The sequence below is a fragment of the Oncorhynchus kisutch genome, linkage group LG2, assembly GCF_002021735.2.
Source record: "Oncorhynchus kisutch isolate 150728-3 linkage group LG2, Okis_V2, whole genome shotgun sequence".
In the NCBI taxonomy this organism is placed as follows: Eukaryota; Metazoa; Chordata; class Actinopteri; order Salmoniformes; family Salmonidae; genus Oncorhynchus; species Oncorhynchus kisutch.
Window position 1 is genome coordinate 35,803,216 of NC_034175.2, and position 21,027 is coordinate 35,824,242.

General features: G+C 39.5%; 1 protein-coding gene across 1 annotated transcript in view; it reads left to right on the top strand.

The window, feature by feature from the left end:
* The first annotated feature begins 1,469 nt into the window (after positions 1-1,469).
* The window catches only part of LOC109865442 (tomoregulin-2), a 165,500-nt gene continuing 145,942 nt past the window's right edge, over positions 1,470-21,027 (top strand). The window contains exon 1 of the mRNA XM_020453645.2: positions 1,470-2,162. Within this exon, the coding sequence (XP_020309234.1) occupies positions 1,988-2,162 (175 nt within the window). The 5' untranslated portion in view covers positions 1,470-1,987. The remainder of the gene's footprint in view (positions 2,163-21,027) is intronic.

A 21,027-nucleotide genomic window follows, 5' to 3' on the forward strand; every position in this document is an offset into this window, starting at 1 on the left:
TTCAACGAATGGAACTAATCCATTAACTTGTTTATTCACGATTACGGTAGCATTTACTCTTCTTTTTTTTAAACAATATAATTATACAGTATATTTACACTTTTACTGTGGGTCATTACACAGTATTTGCTTTGATACTGTATTTATTACAGTAAGTGTACTGTAATATGAAATACATCATTTTACTTGCCACCGAGCTGCCTGTAACTCCTTTACAGTGTTGTGTTATATGTTTGTGAATACCTGATTGAAAAAAAAAACCTAGCATGCCATTGGAGGAGACTGATAAATTGGTGTTTAGGCTATTATGTCATAGGTACAGTGCACTATAAAGGCTTCATATATACTATGTTTGAGTGGTTTGTTATTAAGGTCATATCACTTTTAAAGACAGGAAATGCAAATGCTTATTATCTATAAGTCCAATAAATAACTGCAACAAAGTCAAAGCAATTGTAGGTTAAATCAATTATTTGTATTACTTGGTTATCCTTTTATTTGTATGATGGAGTTAAGATCTGTTATCCCACCCAAGCAATAAATAGTTGGCCTATACTACAGAAAATAAAAAGGAGAAATGGAACTACAAGCACCATCACGTGGTCAAAGATGTTTGACTGAATTTTGACACCACATTTGGCCACGAAAACAGTGGCCTGTTTGTGCCATTAGACTAGACCTACAAGCTAGGGCTTCCCAATGCATGGGCTCCAATGTTGTAAAAAGAAGCGGTAAAAATAACAGTGCCTTTGTGTCTGGGTCGACGCTGTGTATCACGCTATGATAATAATATTTAGGTATGTTGGCATGCTGTGGGACAGGCAACTCAGTGAAGGAGTCCACATTATTTCAAAGCAGAGCAATATTATTATCCCCTGCTGGACGAATCGATTTATCCAACCTTTTTTTAAATGCTAGTGACCAATTACATTGCAAGTGCATCTATTCTAAACCTGCACGGTTCAGCTGTAACTAAAGCCGAATCCCGCTCATTACAAGGTCAAGCTTTAAACAGAGACTGACCATTCCCGTCAGTTTAACGTCTAGTTTTTATGTACATTTGGTTGAGCTGTCAACTAAACCAAATTTCACGCGAAATCAAGAAACCATTTCAACATGTCATTGGATTTAGGTAAAACATTGGTTGAAAAAAATACTAAATGTCCTTACGTTTATATGTTTCTGCAATTCCAATCAGTTTTCCAGACTGATTCAACGTCTTCACATATATTTTGGGGGTTAAAATGACTTGAAACAAGGTTGATCCAACCAGTTTTTGCCCAGTAGGTTGTGTGGGTCGGAAAGAAACCACAAGCCTTTCTCTATCTCTCTCTCTCTCTCTCTATCTCGCTCTCTCTCTCTCCTCCAATCAGCGTTGTATAATTACCGAGACCCACTCCCCCTCTTTCGCATGTAACACCACGTGATCATACCCAGACTTCTAACCTGCTGCTGGTGCGCGCAACGCGGATTCCAGATATAGAGAGATGAGGCGAGCGCAACTGACGGACTCACTGAGCGTCTGAACACAACTAGCAGACCCGTGGCATTTATGGATATTACTAGGACGTCGCCGTTTCGAAACCGTGGATTATAAACATTCTTTGTTTCTATTTCTTCCTTCCACCCACCACTTTTTTTTATTTGTTATTTTCTATCCTCATGGGTGAACATCGTTCCTCTTCCTGCCCGTCCTCTTACGCTGATTTACCTGGCTAACCCCCCCCCCCCCCCCCCCAACACTATCCTACACCCTCCATCGCCCCACTCCCCCAACCCCCTTCATATTGTAGCTGCACCACCTTGGATCGGGCGGAACCCGTTGATTCATCACTTCATGGGGCTCGCTTTCTTGCACGGAAAATGTCCCTTTCTTTGTCACTGAGCGCACCTCTGAAACAGCCAACGTCTGGACCGGAGTTGTTGGTGCGTGTCTACCACTTCTGCCCAGCTCGCTTGTGTAGTCGGGGAACGCCGCTGAACTGAGATGGGTCTGTCGGTGGCGGCGGAGCCCCGACGCCCGAACCAGTGGAGCCGGACAGTGGGAGATTGGGTCTGGATCACCGTTGTTTCGTTTCTCGCCACTTTACCTGTAGAGCAACTTTGCGCTTTCCCGTCTTCCCTGAGCGACTGTCAGACGCCTACCGGCTGGAACTGCTCTGGTGAGAACACCGATAAGTCGGGGGCATTTATTTAGGCTACATTATTATTATATATGTTCTATCTGTTCCAGGTGTGCACCTTAGTGCGCAGCGCGACTGTAACGGTCGCAATGGTAATACGCTTGTCCGCATGCATATGGGAATTTGGGCTGGAAAGCTAATAAATGATCGAGGACACTATCTGCAAATAGCATCGTTTGTGTTTTAGAGAAAACATTCTTCCAAATTGCCGAGAAGTGAGGTGGTCATCAGCCCTTGAGATCTCGGGAATTTCAGGTTATCCTAAGGTCCCCCTATATTACAATAGTCTATGGTTTTCTCATCGAAAACCTACACATACATTCATTTACAAACAAATTATGCTAATCAACATTTTCTAAAATGGTACAATGATGCAAATGTACATGAAATGAACTATTTACCTTTCTTGCATTGTTGTTTTGCTTAATTTATTAATTAGCCTAAATTGGCTATTATTATGAACATGTTATTATTATTATTAGTCGCTGTCAATGTTTCATTTCTATTATTTCTCAGCATCGGTTCATTACTTGAGGAATTCAAGTGCCACATTCCAGTTGATATTTAAGACTCCCGAGTCTACAGTGGTCTGAAATCCTCCTAGACATTTATATAAATGTCTACAAGTTTTATTGATTCATGTTATGCTAATAACTCATTAATCTTGTGAGCAATTGGAAATGTGACACCAACGATATTATTTTACCGATCACACACACACACAACTATGCATTTTTCCGCTATAGGCTGCTACAAACCATTTATATTGCCTATTTTACTAGAATATAATATATTATTGTTAGATATTCTCAGTGTATATACAAACACTGAGTGTATAAAACATTATGAAAAACTGTTCTTTCCATGACATAGACTGACCAGGTGAGTCCAGGTGAAAGCTATGAATCCTTATTGATGTCACTTGTTAAATCCACTTCAATCAGTGTAGGTGGAGGGTGAAGACAGTTTTAAGAAAGATTTTTAAGCCTTGAGACAATTGAGACATGGATTATATATGTCAAATTAAACTTTATTTGCCACATGCTCCGAATACAAGTGTAGACTTTCCCGTGAAATGCTTACTTACAAGCCATTAACCAACAGTGCAGTTCAAGAAGAAGAAAATATTTACCAAGTAGGCTAAAATAAAAAGTAACACAATACGAATTATAATAATGAGGCTATGAACGGGGGGCAACGGTACCGAGTCAGGGGTACAGGCTAGTTGAGGTAATCTGTATATGTAGGTGGGGGCGAAGTGACTATGCAAAGGTAACAAACAAACAGCGAGTAGCAGCAGTGTACAAGGGGGGGTAGGGGTAGAAGCTGTTGAGGATTCCTTTGGTCCTAGACTTGGCCCTCCGGTACCGCTTGCCATGTGGTAGCAGAGAAAACATTCTATAACTTGGGTGACTGAAGTTTCTGACAATTTTATGGGCTTTCCTCTGACACTGCCTAATAAATGGCAGGAATTTGGCCCCAGTGATGTACTGGGCCGTTCGCACTACCCTCTGTAGCGCCTTACGGTCAGATGCTGAGTAGGTGCAAGGCGCACAGGTTTGTGTCAAGAACTGCAATGCTGCTGAGATTTTCACGCTCAACAGTTTCCCATGTGTATCAAGAATGGTCCACCACCCAATAGACGTCCGTGAAAATAAATATTAGGAAGGTGTTATTAATGTTTTGTACACTCAGTGTATTATATATACAGTACCGGTCAAAAGTTTTAGAACACCTACTCATTAAAGGGTTTTTCTTTATTTTTTACTATTTTCTACACTGTAGAATAATAGTGAAGACCTCAAAACTATAAAATAACACATATGGAATCATGTAGTAACCAAAAAGTGTTTAAACAAGTCAAAATATATTTTATATTTGACATTCTTCAAAGTAGCCACCCTTTGCCTTGATGACAGCTTTGCACACTCTTGGCATTCTCTCAAACATCAACTGGAATGCTTTTCCAACGGTCTTGAAGGAGTCCCCACACATGCTGAGCACTTGTTGGCTGCTTTTGCTTCACTCTGCGGTCCAACTCATCCAAAGCCATTTCGATTGGGTTGAGGTCGGGTGATTGTGGAGGCCAGGTCATCTGATGCAGCACTCCATCGCTCTACTTCATGGTCAAATAGCTCTTACACAGCCTGGAGGTGTGTTGGGCCATTGTCCTGTTAAAAAAAATGATAGTCCCACTAAACTCAAACCAGATGGGTTGGTGTATCGCTGCAGAATGCTGTGGTATCCCTGCAGGTTAAGTATGCCTTGAATTTTAAATAAATCACTGGAACGAAAAATGTCAAATTTGATCTCATCAGGCAAAAGGACAGATTTCCACCGGTCTAATGTCCATTGCTCAAGTTTCTTGGCCCAAGCAAGTCTCTTCTTGCTTGGACTCTTACTTGAACTCTATAAAGCATTTCTTTGGGCTGGTAACTTAACTTATCCTCTGCAGCAGAGGTAACTCTGGGTCTTCCTTTCCTTTGGCGGTCCTTATGAGAGCCAGTTTCATCATAGCGCTTGATGGATTTTGCGACTACACTTGAAGAAACTGTCAAAGTTCTTGAAATGTTCTGTATTGACTGACTTTCATGTCTTAAAGTAATGATAGACTGTCGTTTCTCTTTGCTTATTTGAGCTGTTTTTGCCATAATATGGAGTTGGTCTTTTACCAAATAGGGCTATCTTCTGTATACCACCCCTACCTACCACACCTACCTTGTCACAACACAACTGATTGTCTCAAACGCATTAAGGAAATACATTCCACAATTTCACTTTTAACAAGGCACGCTTGTTAATTGAAATACATTCCAGGTGACTACCACATGAAGCTGGTTGGGAGAATGCCAAAAGTGTTCAAAGCTGTCATCAAGGCAAATGTTTGATACTTGGAAGAATCTCAAATATATTTAGATTTCTTGAACACTTTTTTGTTTTCTACATGTTTCCATGTGTTATTTAATAGTTTTGATGTCCTCACTATTATTCTACAATTAGAAAATAGTACAAATTAAGAAAAATCTTGGAATAAGTAGGTGTGTCCAAACTTTTGACTGGTTCTGTATCGACACTACCGTTCAAAAGTTTGGGGTCACTTAGACATTTCCTTGTTTTTTAAAGTAAAGCACATTTTTTGTCCATTAAAATAACATTCATTTGATCAAAAATACAGTGTAGACATTGTTAATGTTGTAAATGACTACTGTAGCTGGAAACTGCAGATTTTATAATATCTACATAGGCGTGCAGAGGCCCATTATCAGCAACCATCACTCCTGTGTTCCAATGTCATGTTGTGTTAGCTAATCCAAGTTGATCATTTTAAATTGCTAATTGCTAATTAGAAAACCCTTTTGCAATTATGTTAACACAGCTGAAAACTGTTGTTCTGATGAAATAAGCAATAAAACTGGCCTTCTTTGGACTAGTTTCTGGAGCATCAGTATGCGAGAAATTGTGAGAAATTGCCAAGAAACTGAAGATCTCGTACAACGTTGTGTACTACTTCCTTCACAGAACATCGCAAACTAGCTCTAACCAGAATAGAAAGAGGAGTGGGAGGCCCCGGTGCACAACTGAGTAAGAGAACAAGTACTTTAGAGTGTCTAGTTTGAGAAACAGACACCTCACAAGTCCTCAACTGGCAGCTTCATTAAATAGTACCCACACAACACCAGTCTAAACTTCAACAGTGAAGAGGCGACTCTGGGATGCTGGCCTTCTAGGCAGAGTTGCAAAGAAAAAGCCATATCTCAGACTGGCAAAAAAAGAAAATATTAATATGGGCAAAGTAACACAGACATTGGACAGAGGAACTCTGCCTAGAAGGCCAGCATCCTGGAGTCGCCTCTTCACTGTTGACGTTGAGACGGGTGTTTTGCGGGTAGTAATTTAATGAAGCTGCCAGTTGAGGACATGTCAGGTATCTATCGCAAGTTTACATACACCTTAGCGAAACACATTTAATCTCAGTTTTTCGCAATTCCTGACATTTAATCCTCAAAAAATCCCTGATTTAGGTCAGTTAGGATCACCACTTTATTTTAAGAATGTGAAATGTCAAAATAATAGAGAGAATGATTTATTTCGTCTTTTATTTCTTTCATCACATTCCCAGTGGGTCAGAAGTAAACCCACTGTAAACACTATATTAGTATACGGTAGCATTGACTTTAAATTGTTTAACTTGGGTCAAATGTTTCGGGTACTCTTCCACAAGCTTCTCACAATAAGTTAGGAGGAATGGGCCAAAATTCACCCATTCCTCCTAACAGAGCTGGTGTAACTGAGTCAGGATTGTAGGCCTCCTTGCTCACACACGCCATTTTGCCACAACTTTGGAAGTATGCTTGGGGTAATTGTCCATTTGGAAGACCCATTTGTAAACAAGCTTTTACTTCCTGATTGATGTCTTGAGATGTTGCTTCAATATATCCTCATAATGTTTCCTACCTCATGATGCCATTTATTTTGTGAAGTGCACCAGTCCCTCCTGCAGCAAAGCACCCCAACAACATGATGCTGCCACCCCAGTGCTTCACTGTTGGGATGGTGTTCCCTTTTTCCTCCAAACATAACCATGGTCATTATGGCCAAACAGTTCTATTTTTGTTTCATCAGACCAGAGGACATTTCTCCAAAAACGTCAATCTTTGTCCACATGTGCAGTTGCAAATCGTCGTCTGTTTTTTTTTTATGGCAGTTTAGGAGTAGTGGCTTCTTCCTTGCTGAGCAGCCTTTCAGGTTATGTCGATATAGGACTTGTTTTACTGTGGATATCGATTGTATTGTACCTGTTTCCTCCAGCATCTTCACAAGGTCCTTTGCTGTTGTTCTGGGATTGATTTGCACTTTTCGCACCAAAGTACGTTCATCTCTAGGAGATAGAACTTGTCTCCTTCCTGAGCTGTGTTACGGCTGCGTGGTCCCATGGTGTATATACTTGTCCCATGGTGTATATACTTATTGTTTGTACAGATGAACATGGTACATTCCTGCGTTTGGAAATTGCTCCCGAGGATGAAACAGACTTGTGGAATTCTACACATTTTTTTCTGAGGTCTTGGCTGATTTCTTTTGATTTCCCCATGGTGTCAAGCAAAGACGCACAGAGTTTGAAGGTAGGAGTTGAAATACATCCACTGGTACACATCAAATTATGTCAATTAGCCTATCAGAAGCTTCTAAAGCCATTACATAATTTTCTGGAATTTTCCAAGCTGTTTCAAGGCACAGTCAACTTAGTGTATATAAACTTCTGACCCACTGGAATTGTGATACAGGGAATTATAAGTGAAATAATCTGTCTTTAAACAATTGTTGGAAAAATTACTTGTGTCATGTACAAAGTAGATGTCCTAACCGACTTGCTAAAACTATAGTTTGTTAATTAACAAGAAATGTGTGGAGTGGTTGAAAAACTAGTTTTAATGACTCCAACCTAAGAGTACGTAAACTTCCGACTTCAACTGTATGTATAGCATTTTCTTTTTATCTCCCACGTGCTGTTCCGTTACCTAGAGTTCTTGAGAATATGAACCTTACCACTTTTTTACAGCCCAGAGTAAACTTGTTTTTCCCTTTTCGGTGCCAAACCGATAAAACCATGGGCGGGAGGCTGTAAAGCATGCCTGCATGCCTTCCTGCCTTTGTAAATCATCTGTCTGCCGACGTAGATTTGTTCTGTCGCATTTCCATGTTTGAAACCTAAAATAGCCTCAACCCCTTTCGCCACATTTGAGAGCAATAAGTAAGTGCAAGCATTAGCCTATATCCACGTATTTTACACTGTGCAATTATCACTGTTATTTAGCCTGTAGCCTACATAAAATGCTAAATGATTGTGATGAGAATGAATTATTTTCTTTAATCCATACACTAGGACCTATATTCCCTTTAACTAATTTCCTTCATAAGCAGTAATATGAATGTAGGCCTACTTGAGATAAACACTCTCCAAATCCCCATTCCTATTACCACATATCAAATTTGAATTGATAAGCAAATAGGCACAGGAATTGTGTTTTTAGCAAGAATGTTCTAAATTACACATTTGAGTGTAAATGCATGCAGAGCATCAACTGAAAACTGTAAACTGAGATCTAAATGCTTAAAGCCAACATTCAATATGTGGCCAATGTTGCCAGAGTTACAGGTTGGGATGGTAATCTTGGGAGCATATGACTAAAGATGCTATCCTGCATTTTATGTCCCATTTCCTCAGCCAGTGAAGAATGATGGGACGCATCCCTGGTTTCTAAACTATTACTGGGCCGCTGTAGGTAATTTGGTCAACGCTCTGTCGTTTATCAACCCCGGTTTGCATCCCTCGGTTCTCTGTAATGGACTTGAGACTTATTTTAGTCTGGATAGGGTTGCCTTTTTTACAACTGTTTTGTTTAGTAGGCTGTAAACTTTGTAACTGTGATGTGATTTATCAATGGAGTCTCTCTCTCGGCTTAGCCAAATTGTCGAATTCAGTGATTGTGTTGGTGAAGATGAATGCGTTGTTGATGATGAAGATTCAGTGTCTCCACACTCAAACCCACATGATCCTCTTAGGGGGCTGTGTCTGAGCTTTCACAACCTCCCAACCCTAACCCTCCCACACCCATACAATTAGTAAATGAAAATGTAACAAGTGACAAGTACATTATGAACATGAACGGTAATCCTCAATGACGCAAAACACCATTCCCACTCACCAGAATTCAGTATTTCAGGCTCTGATTGCCATGTGAGTGAAAATCTGTGAAAGTACTAAATAGTAGCTTGACTTAATGGAAGATGTTTTCCTCGCCATGGTCTATTTAAACTGATGATTTAATGAATACATGTTTTCAACACCAAGTCTGTGGCTGATTGGCATTTACAATTAAAATATTTTTATTGCAAAGCTAGAAATGCATTGTATTTTTCATTATAGCCTACTACAATGAACAAAGGATTGTGTGTCCCTGGTGTGATTACTTCATTGACTGTGCTTGGATAATGTACATGATCAGAGATTGAGAGAGAAAATAATTTGGCGAAGATGATGACATCGTGTTATTTTGATATTCTGGAAGGCCTGAATGGTGCTTGGATAGGCAGAAGAGATGGAAAGATTAAAGAACTTTTGTTTTGTTCATAGTTAGATCCCAAATTATATTGCATCTGAACTGTTACCCTATAGACTTAAGACACTGTGGAATTAAAAGTGATAAACAAAACTAACTCTCTGTGAATATGGAGTCATTGGTTTAACAAGTGGTAAAGTTTACAGATATTTATACACAAGCTGGTGAGACTCTGTTGATACAGTCAGACTTTATATTGCATTTTATTAGCAAACACTATTGTAAAAACATTGAATGTGAGAATCGTGAGAATCGCAAGCTCAGAGGATAGAGGTGGAAATCATTCTCCTCACAAGTGGCCTACATTTACGTTAATTACAGTGACTTCAGAAAGTATTCATACCCCTTGACTTATTCCACCTTTTGTTGTGTTACCGCCTGAATTCAAAATTTTATAAAATATTTTTTTCTCACCCATCTACACACAATACCTCTTCATGACAAAGTGAAAACATATTGAAAATGAAATACAGAAATATGTCATTTATATTAGTATTCACACACCTAAATCAACACGTTAGAATCACCTTTGGCAGCGATAACAGCTGTCTTTCTGTGTAAATCTCTAAGAGCTTTGCACACCTGGATTGCGCAATATTTGCCCATTGTTATTTTATAAATTATTCAAGCTCTGTCAAATTGGTTGTTGGTCATTGCGAGACAATTATTTTCAAATATTGCTATAGATATTCAAGCAGATATAAGTCAAAACTGTAACTTGGCCACTCAGGAACATTCACTGTCTTCTTGGTAAGCAACTCCAGTGTAGACTTGGCCTTGCAATTTAGCTTATTGTCGTGCTGAAAGGTGAATTAATCTCTAAGTGTCTGGTGGAAAGCAGACCGAACCAGGATTTCCTCTAGGATTTGTCCTGTGCATAGCTCTGTTCTGTTTATATTTTGTCCTGAAAAACTCCACATCCTTAACAATTACAAGCTTACCCATAACATGAGCAGCCACCACTATGCTTGAAAATATGGAGAGTTGTACTCGGTAATGTGTTTTTGGGTTTGCCCCAAACAACACTTTATTCAGGACAAAAAGCTTTGACACATTTTTTACAATATTACGTTAGTGCCTTGCATACAGGATGTAGGATGTTTTGGAACAGGATGTTTTACAGTGGCTTGTGAAAGTATTCACCCCCCTTGGTTGGCATTTTTCAAAAAAATGTTGCTTTACAACCTGGAAGTAAAATAGATTTTGGGGGGGTTTGTATCATTTGATTTACACAACATGCAAACCACTTTGAAGATGCAAAATATTTTTCTATTGTGAAACACACATAAAAAAAACTGAAAACTTCAGCGTGCATAACGATTCACCCCCCAAAAGTCAATATTCTGTAGAGCCACCTTTTGCAGCAATGACAGCTGCGAGTCTCTTTGGGTATGTCTCTGTAAGCCTGGCACATCTAGCCACTGGGATTTTTGCCCATTCTTCAAGGCAAAACTGCTCCAGTTCCTTCAAGTTGGATGGGTTCCGCTGGTGTACAGGAATATTAAAGTCATACCACAGATTATCAATTGGATTGAGGTCTGGGCTTTGACTAGGCCATTCCAAGACATTTAAATGTTCCCCTTAAACTACTCGAGGGTTGCTTTAAGAGTCTGCTTAGGGTCATTGTCCTGCTGGAAGGTGAACCTTTCCAGTCTCAAATCTCTGGAAGACTGAAACAGGATTCACTCAATAATTTCCCTGTATTTAGCGCCATTGATCATTCCTTAAATTCTGACCAGTTTCCCAGTCCCTGCCGATGAAAAACATCCCCACAGCATGATGTTGCCACCACCATGCTTCTCTGTGGGGATGATGTTCTCTTGGTGATGGTGTTGGGTTTGCGCCAGACATAGTATTTTCCTTGATGGCCAAAAAGTTCCATTTTAGTTAATCTTACCAGAGTACCTTCTTCCATATGTTTGGGGAGTCTCCCACATGCCTTTTGGCAAACACCAAATGTGTTTGCTTATTATTTTCTTTAAGCAATGCCTTTTTTCTGCCTGCTCTTCCGTAAAGCCCAGCTCTGTGGAGTATACGGCTTAAAGTGGTCCTATGGACAGATACTCCAATCTCGCTGTGGAGCTTTGGTTATCTTTGGTCTTTTGGTTGCCTCTGATTAATGTCTTCCTTGCCTGGTCTGTGAATTTTGGTGGGCGGCCCACTCTTGGCAGGTTTGTTTTGGAGCCATATTCTTTCAATTTTTTACAACGGATTTAATGGTGCTCTGTGCGATGTTCAAAGTTTCTGATATTTTTCTATAACCCAACCCAGATCTGTACTTCTCCACAATTTTGTCTCTGACCTGTTTGGAAAGCTCATTGGTCTTCATGGTGCCGCTTGCTTGGTGGTGCTCCTTGCGTAGTGGTGTTGCAAACTCTGGGGCCTTTCAGAACAGGTGTATCAGAGTGCATGCAAATTATTATGCAACTTTTTAAGCAGATTTTGACTTCTTAACTTATTTAGGCTTGCCATAAGAAAGGGGTTGTTTTCATTGTTTAATTAATTTGTAACATAAAAAAAAACTATTCTACTTTGACATTATGTAGTATTGTGTGTAGGGCTGTCACTGCCATCGAAAGAAGTGGACCAAGGTGCGGCATGGTTAACGTACATTTTATTTTTTATTGTAAATGTCGCCAACAAAACAAGAAACGAAGAAACTCCTGTTAAGCTTACAGGGCTATAGTGCCACTAACAAAAGTCACATACCCACACTGAAGGAGGGCAAAAGGGCTACCTAAGTATGATTCCCAATCAGAGACAATGATAGACAGCTGTCCCTGATTGAGAACCATACCCGGCCAAAACATAGAATTAAAGAATCATAGAAAACAAAACATAGAATGCCCACCCAAATCACACCCTGACCAAACCAAAATAGAGACATAAAAAGGCTCTCCCAGGTCAGGGTGTGACAAGGACAGTGATACACAAATATCAATTTGTACAAATTTAATACATTTTAAATGTAGGTTGTGCACATTCTTCCATTGCAAAACTACCATTCCAGTGTTTTACTTGCTATATTGTATTTACTTTGCCACCATGGCCTTTTTTGCCTTTACCTCCCTTCTCACCTCATTTGCTCACATTGTATATAGACTTGTTTATACTGTATTATTGACTGTATGTTTGTTTTACTTCATGTGTAACTCTGTGTCGTTGTATCTGTCGAACTGCTTTGCTTTATCTTGGCCAGGTCGCAATTGTAAATGAGAACTTGTTCTCAACTTGCCTACCTGGTTAAATAAAGGTAAAATAAAAAATATAAAAAATAAAAACTATAGGTTGGCCGATTAATCGGAATTGCTGATTAATTAAGGCCGAATTCAAATTTTCAAAACAATCGGTAAACTGTATTTTTGGACACCGATCATGGCCGATTACATTGCACTCCATGAGGATACCTGTTATGCGAGTGCAGCAAGGAGCCAAGGTAAGGTGCTACCTAGCATTTAACGTATCTTATAAAAAACAATCAATCTTAACATAATAACTAGTTAACTACACATGGTTAATGATAGTACTAGTTTATCTAGCTCGTCCTGCGTTACATATAATCGATGCGGTGCCTGTTAATTTAGCATTGAATCATAGCCTACTTTGCCAAATGGTTATTGAACAAGCGCATTCGCGAAAAAGCACTGTCGTTGCACCCATATGTACCTAACCATCAACGCCTTACTTAAAATCAATACACATGTATATATATTTTAAACCTGCATATTTAGTTAATATTGCCTGCTAACATGAATTTCTTTTAATTTGGGAAATTGTGTCACTTCTCTTGCGTTCTGTGCAACAGAGTCAGGCTATATGCAGCAGTTTGGGCCGCCTGGCTCGTTGCGAACTGTGTGAAGACCAACTTCGCCAAACGGGGGATGACTTATCAAAAGCGCATTTGTGAAAAAAGCACAATCGTTGCATGAATGTACCTAACCATAAACATCAATGTCTTTCTTAAAATCAACACACAGAAGTATATATTTTTTAATCCGTTATGTTTAGTTAAAAGAAATCCAGGTTAGCAGGCAATATTAAACTAGGGAAATTGTGTCACTTCTCTTGTATTCATTGCAGGGTATATGCAACAGCCTGGCTCGTTGCAAACTAATTTGCCAAAATGTTATGTAATTATGACATAACATTGAAGGTTGTGCAATGTAACAGGAATATTTAGATTTATGGATGCCACCCGTTAGATAAATTACAGAACGGTATTTCACTGAAAGAATAAACGTTTTGTTTTCGAAATGATAGTTTCCGGATTTGACCATATTAATGACATAAGGCTCGTATTTCTATGTTTTAATTAAGTCTATGATTTGATATTTGATAGAGCAGTCTGACTGAGCGGTGGTAGGCAGCAGCAGGCTCGTAAGCATTCATTCAAACAGCACTTTCTTGGGTTTGCCAGCAGCTCTTCGCTGTGCTTCAAGCATTGAGCTGTTTATGACTTCAAGCCTATCAACTCCCGAGATTTTGGCTGGTGTAACCGATGTGAAATGGCTAGCTAGTTAGCGGGGTGTGCGCTGATAGCGTTTCAATCAGTGACGTCACTCGCTCTGAGACCTTGAAGTAGTTGTTCCCCTTGCTCTGCAAGGGCTGCATATAAAGCGATGGGTAACGATGCTTCGAGGGTGGCTGTTGTCGATGTGTTCCTGGTTCGAGCCCAGGTAGGGGCGAGGAGAGGAACGGAAACTATACTGTTACACTGGCAATACTAAAGTGCCAATCAGAACATACAATAGTCAAAGGTATATGAAATACAAAATGGTATAGAGAGAAATAGTCCTATAATAACTACAACCTAAAACTTCTTACCTGGGAATATTGAAGACTTGTTTAAAAGGAACCACCAGCTTTCATGTGTTCTCATGTTCTGAGCAAGGAACTTAAACGTTAGCTGTATTACATGGCACATATTGCACTTTTACTTCTCTAATACTTTGTTTTTGCATTATTTAAACCAAATTGAACATGTTTGATTATTTATTTGAGGCTAAATTGATTTTATTGATAGATTATATTAAGTTGAAATAAAAGTGTTCGTTCAGTATTGTTGTAATTGTCATTATTACAAAAAATAGAAATCGGCCCGATCGGTAGCGGCTTTTTTTGGTCCTCCAATAATCGGTATCGCCGTTGAAAAATCATAATCGGTCGACCTCTAGCTGTAACGTACCAAAATGTGGAAAAAGTCTAGGGCTGTGAATTCTTTCGGGAAGGCACTGTACGGTATGTGACGAGTCAGCCCCAATAACATCTAATCGAAACAAGGTAATACATTGCTAGGCCTTATGCCGAATGCCTGCCTCCCACAACCTTTCAAACAGGGCTTTTTAGATGTATTACCAACCATGGATTTAACTACTGGCCGTGACCTGATTTCCCCTTTTGTTTACACAAGAGATTAGAAAGAGTGCTCTTGAACACATGATGTCCTAACCGACTTGCCAAAAACTATAGTTTGTTAACAAGAAATGTGTGGAGTGGTTGAAAAACTAGTTTTAATGACTCCAACCTAAGAGTACGTAAACTTCCGACTTCAACTGTATGTATAGCATTTTCTTTTTATCTCCCACGTGCTGTTCCGTTACCTAGAGTTCTTGAGAATATGAACCTTACTGCTTTTTTATAGCCCGGAGTAAACTTGTTTTCCCTTTTCGGTGCCAAACCGATAAAACCATGGGCGGGAGGCTGTAAAGCATGCCTGCGTGCCTTCCTGCCTTTGTAAATCATCTGTCTGTGCTGACGTAGATTTGTTCTGTCGCATTTCCATGTTTGAAACCTAAAATAGCCTCAACCCTTTTCGCCACATTTGAGAGCAATAAGTAAGTGCAAGCATTAGCCTAGCCTATACCACGTATTTTGGACTGTGCAATTATCACTGTTATTTAGCCTGTAGCCTACATGAAATGCTAAATGATTGTGATGAGAATGAATTAATTTCTTTAATCCATACACTAGGACCTATATTCCCTTTAACTAATTTCCTTCATAAGCAGTAATATGAATGTAGGCCTACTTGAGATAAACACTCTCCAAATCCCCATTCCTTTTACCCATCAGGTTGCCTATTACCACACATCAGATTTTAATGGATAAGCAAATAGGCACAGGAATTGTGTTTTTAGCAAGAATGTTCTAAATTACACATTTGAGTGTAAATGCATGCAGAGCATCAACTGAAAACTGTAAACTGAGAGATCTAAATGCTTAAAGCCAACATTCAATATGTGGCCAATGTTGCCAGAGTTACAGGTTGGGATGGTAATCTTGGGAGCATATGACTAAAGATGCTATCCTGCATTTTATGTCCCATTTCCTCAGCCAGTGAAGAATGATGGCATGAATCCCAAATGGCATCCAATTCCCTATGTAAGTGCACTACTTTTGTACACTATATAGGGAAGAGGGTGCCATTTGGGACGCATCCCTGGTTTCTAAACTATTACTGGGCCGCTGTAGGAAATTTGGTCAACGCTCTGTCGTTTATCAACCCCGGTTTGAATCCCTCGGTTCTCTGTAATGGACTTGAGACTTATTTTAGTCTGGATAGGGTTGTCTTTTTTACATCCTGAAAGTCTATCTTATTAATGGCTTCCTAGAACTACCTTCACTAGTACTCAACTGTTTTGTTTTGTAGGCTGTAAACTTTGTAACTGTGATGTGATTTATCAATGGAGTCTCTCTCTCGGCTTAGCCAAATTGTCGAATTCAGTGATTGTGTTGGTGAAGATGAATGCGTTGTTGATGATGAAGATTAGGTGTCTCCGCACTCAAACCCACATGATCCTCTTAGGGGGCTGTGTCTGAGCTTTCACAACCTCCCAACCCTACCCCTCCCACACCCATACAATTAGTAAATGAAAATGTAACAAGTGACAAGTACATTATGAACATGAACGGTAATCCTCAATGACGCAAAACACCGAACCCCTAAATAGTAGCTTGACTTAATGGAAGATGTTTTCCTCGTCATGATCTATTTAAACTGATGATTTAATGAATACATGTTTTCAACACCAAGTCTGTGGCTGATTGGCATTACAATTAAAATATTTTTATTGCAAAGCTAGAAATGGATTGTATTTTTCATTATAGCCTTCTACAATGAACAAAGGATTGTGTGTCCCTGGTGTGATTAATTCATTGACTGTGCTTGGATAATGTACATGATCAGAGAATGAGAGAGAAAATAATTTGGCGAAGATGATGACATCGTATTATTTTGATATTGTATTACTGGTCATATCTGGAAGGCCTGCATGGTGCTTGGATAGGCAGAAGAGATGGAAAGATTAAAGATCTTTTGTTTTGTTCATAGTTAGATCCCAAATTATATTGCATCTGAACTGTTACCCTATAGACGTAAGACACTGGAATTAAAAGTGATAAACAAAACTAACTCTCTGTGAATATGGAGTCATTGGTTTAACAAGTGGTAAAGTTTACAGATATTTATACACAAGCTGGTGAGACTCTGTTGGTACAGTCAGAGTTTATATTGCATTTTATTAGCAAACACTGTTGTAAAAAACATTGAATGTGAGAATCAGTTGCCCAAGCTCAGAGGATAGAGGTGGAAATCATTCTCCTCACAAGTGAATTACAGTGACTTCAGAAAGTATTCATACCCCTTGACTTATTGCACCTTTTGTTGTGTTACCGCCTGAATTCAAAATGTAATAACATATTTTTTTCTCACCCATCTGCACACAATACCTCTTCATGACAAAGTGAAAACATATTGAAAATGAAATACAGAAATATGTCATTTATATTAGTATTCACACACCTAAATCAATATGTTAGAATCAACTTTGGCAGCGATAACAGCTGTCTTTCTGTGTAAATCTCTAAGAGTTTTGCACACCTGGATTGTGCAATATTTGCCCATTGTTATTTTATAAATTATTCAAGCTCTGTCAAATTGGTTGTTGGTCATTGCGAGACAATTATTTTCAAGTATTGCTATAGATATTCAAGCAGATTTAAGTCAAAACTGTAACTTGGCCACTCAGGAACATTCACTGTCTTCTTGGTAAGCAACTCCAGTGTAGACTTGGCCTTGCAATTTAGCTTATTGTCATGCTGAAAGGTGAATTAATCTCTAAGTGTCTGGTGGAAAGCAGACCGAACCAGGATTTCCTCTAGGATTTGTCCTGTGCATAGCTCTGTTCTGTTTATATTTTGTCCTGAAAAACTCCACATCCTTAACAATTACAAGCATACCCATAACATGAGCAGCCACCACTATGCTTGAAAATATGGAGAGTTGTACTCGGTAATGTGTTATTGGGTTTGCCCCAAACAACACTTTATTCAGGACAAAAAGCTTTGACACATTTTTTACAATATTACGTTAGCGCCTTGCATACAGGATGTAGGATGTTTTGGAATAGGATGTTTTACAGTGGCTTGTGAAAGTATTCACCCCCCTTGGTTGGCTGTTTTCCTATTTTTTTTGCTTTACAACCTGGAAGTAAAATAGATTTTTGGGGGGTTTGTATCGTTTGATTTACACAACATGCCAACCACTTTGAAGATGCAAAATATTTTTCTATTGTGAAACACACATAAAAAAACTGAAAACTTCAGTGTGCATAACTATTCACCCCCCAAAAGTCAATATTCTGTAGCGCCACCTTTTTGCAGCAATGACAGCTGCGAGTGTCTTTGGGTATGTCTCTATAAGCCTGGCACATCTAGCCACTGGGATTTTTGCCCATTCTTCAAGGCAAAACTGCTCCAGTTCCTTCAAGTTGGATGGGTTCCGCTGGTGTACAGCAATATTAAAGTCATACCACAGATTATCAATTGGATTGAGGTCTGGGCTTTGACTAGGCCATTCCAAGACATTTAAATGTTTCCCCTTAAAACTACTCCAGTATTGCTTTAAGAGTCTGCTTAGGGTCATTGTCCTGCTGGAAGGTGAACCTGCTTTCCAGTCTCAAATCTCTGGAAGACTGAAATAGGATTCCCTCAATAATTTCCCTGTATTTAGCGCCATTGATCATTCCTTAAATTCTGACCAGTTTCCCAGTCCCTGCCGATGAAAAACATCCCCACAGCATGATGTTGCCACCACCATGCTTCTCTGTGGGGATGATGTTCTCTTGGTGATGTGAGGTGTTGGGTTTGCGCCAGACATAGCATTTTCCTTGATGGCCAAAAAGCAAAATTTTAGTCTAATCTAACCAGAATACCTTCTTCCATATGTTTGGGGAGTCTCCCACATGCCTTTTGGCAAACACCAAATGTGTTTGCTTATTATTTTCTTTAAGCAATGCCTTTTTTCTGCCCGCTCTTCCGTAAAGCCCAGCTCTGTGGAGTGTACAGCTTAAAGTGGTCCTATGGACAGATACTCCAATCTCCGCTGTGGAGCTTTGGTTATCTTTGGTCTTTTGGTTGCCTCTGATTAATGCCCTCCTTGCCTGGTCTGTGAATTTTTGTGGGCGGCCCACTCTTGGCAGGTTTGTTTTGGTGCCATATTCTTTCCATTTTTAACAACGGATTTAATGGTGCTCTGTGCGATGTTCAAAGTTTCTGATATTTTTCTATAACCCAACCCTGATCTGTAGTTCTCCACAATTTGGTCTCTGACCTGTTTGGATAGCTCATTGGTCTTCATGGTGCCGCTTGCTTGGTGGTGCTCCTTGCGTAGTAGTGTTGCAAACTCTGGGGCCTTTCAGAACAGGTGTATCAGAGTCCATGCAAATTATTATGCAACTTTTTAAGCAGATTTTGACTTGCCACCATAACAAAGGGGTTGTTTTCATTGTTTAATTAATTTGTAACATTAAAAAAACGATTATACTTTGACATTATGTTGTATTGTGTGTAGGGCTGTCACGGCCATCGAAAGAAGTGGACCAAGGTGCAGCGTGGTGAACGTACATTTTCTTTATTATAGTAAATGTCGCCAACAAAGAAACACCTGTGACGCTTACAGGGCTATAGTGCCACTAACAACAGTCACGTACCCACACTGAAGGAGGGAAAAAGGGCTACCTAAGTATGATTCCCAATCAGAGACAACAATAGACAGCTGTCCCTGATTGAGAACCATACCCGGCCAAAACATAGAATGCCCACCCAAATCACACCCTGACCAAACCAAAATAGAGACATAAAAAGGCTCTCCCAGGTCAGGGCATGACAAGGGCAGTGATACACAAATATCAATTTAATACATTTTAAATGTAGGTTGTAACTAGAGGTTGGCCGATTAATTAAGGCCGATTTCAAGTTTTCAAAACAATCGGTAAACTGTATTTTTGGACACCGATTATGGCCGATTACATTGCACTCCACGAGGAGACTGCGTGGCAGGCTGAATACCTGTTATGCGAGTGCAGCAAGGAGCCAAGGTAAAGTGCTACCTAGCATTTACCGTATCTTATAAAAAAACTATCAATCTTAACATATACTAGTTTAACTATACATGGTTAATGATAGTACTAGTTTATCTAGGTCGTCCTGCGTTACATATAATCGATGCGGTGCCTGTTAATTTATCATTGAATCATAGCCTACTTTGCCAAATGGTTATTTAACAAGCGCATTCGCGAAAAAGCACTGTCGTCGCACCCATATGTACCTAACCATCAACGCCTTTCTTAAAATCAATACACATGTATATATTTTTAAACCTGCATATTTAGTTAATATTGCCTGCTAACATGAATTTCTTTTAACTTGGGAAATTGTGTCACTTCTCTTGCATTCTGTGCAACAGAGTCAGGCTATATGCAGCAGTTTGGCTCGTTGCGAACTGTGTGAAGACCAACTTCGCCAAACGGGGGAAGTGACTTATCAAAAGCGCATTTGCGAAAAAAGCACAATCGTTGCATGAATGTACCTAACCATAAACATAAATGCCTTTCTTAAAATCAACACACAGAAGTATATATTTTTTAAACCGTCATATTTAGTTAAAAGAAATCCAGGTTAGCAGGCAATATTAAACTAGGAAATTGTGTCACTTCTCTTGCGTTCATTGCAGGCAGAGTCAGGGTATTTGCAACAGCCTGGCTCGTTGCAAACTAATTTGCCAAAATGTTATGTAATTATGACATAACATTGAAGGTTGTGCAATGTAACAGGAATATTTAGATTTATGGATGCCACCCGTTAGAAAAATTACAGAACGGTGTTTCACTGAAAGAATAAACGTTTTGTTTTCGAAATGATAGTTTCCGGATTTGACCATATTAATGACATAAGGCTCGTATTTCTATGTTATAATTAAGTCTATGATTTGATATTTGATAGGGTAGGCAGCAGCAGGCTCATAAGCATTCATTCCAACAGCACCTTCGTGGGTTTGCCAGCAGCTCTTCGCTGTGCTTCAAGCATTGAGCTGTTTATGACTTCAAGCCTATCAACTCCCGAGAATTTGGCTGGTGTAACCAATGTGAAATGGCTAGCTAGTTAGCAGGGTGTGCGCTGATAGCGTTTCAATTTGTGACGTCACTCGCTCTGAGACCTTGAAGTAGTTGTTCCCCTTGCTCTGCAAGGGCTGCATATAAAGCGATGGGTAACAATGCTTCGAGGGTGGCTGTTGTCGATGTGTTCCTGGTTCGAGCCCAGGTAGGGGCGAGGAGAGGAACGGAAGCTATACTGTTACACTGGCAATACTAAAGTGCCTATCAGAACATACAATAGTCAAAGGTATATGAAATACAAAATGGTATAGAGAGAAATAGTCCTATAAT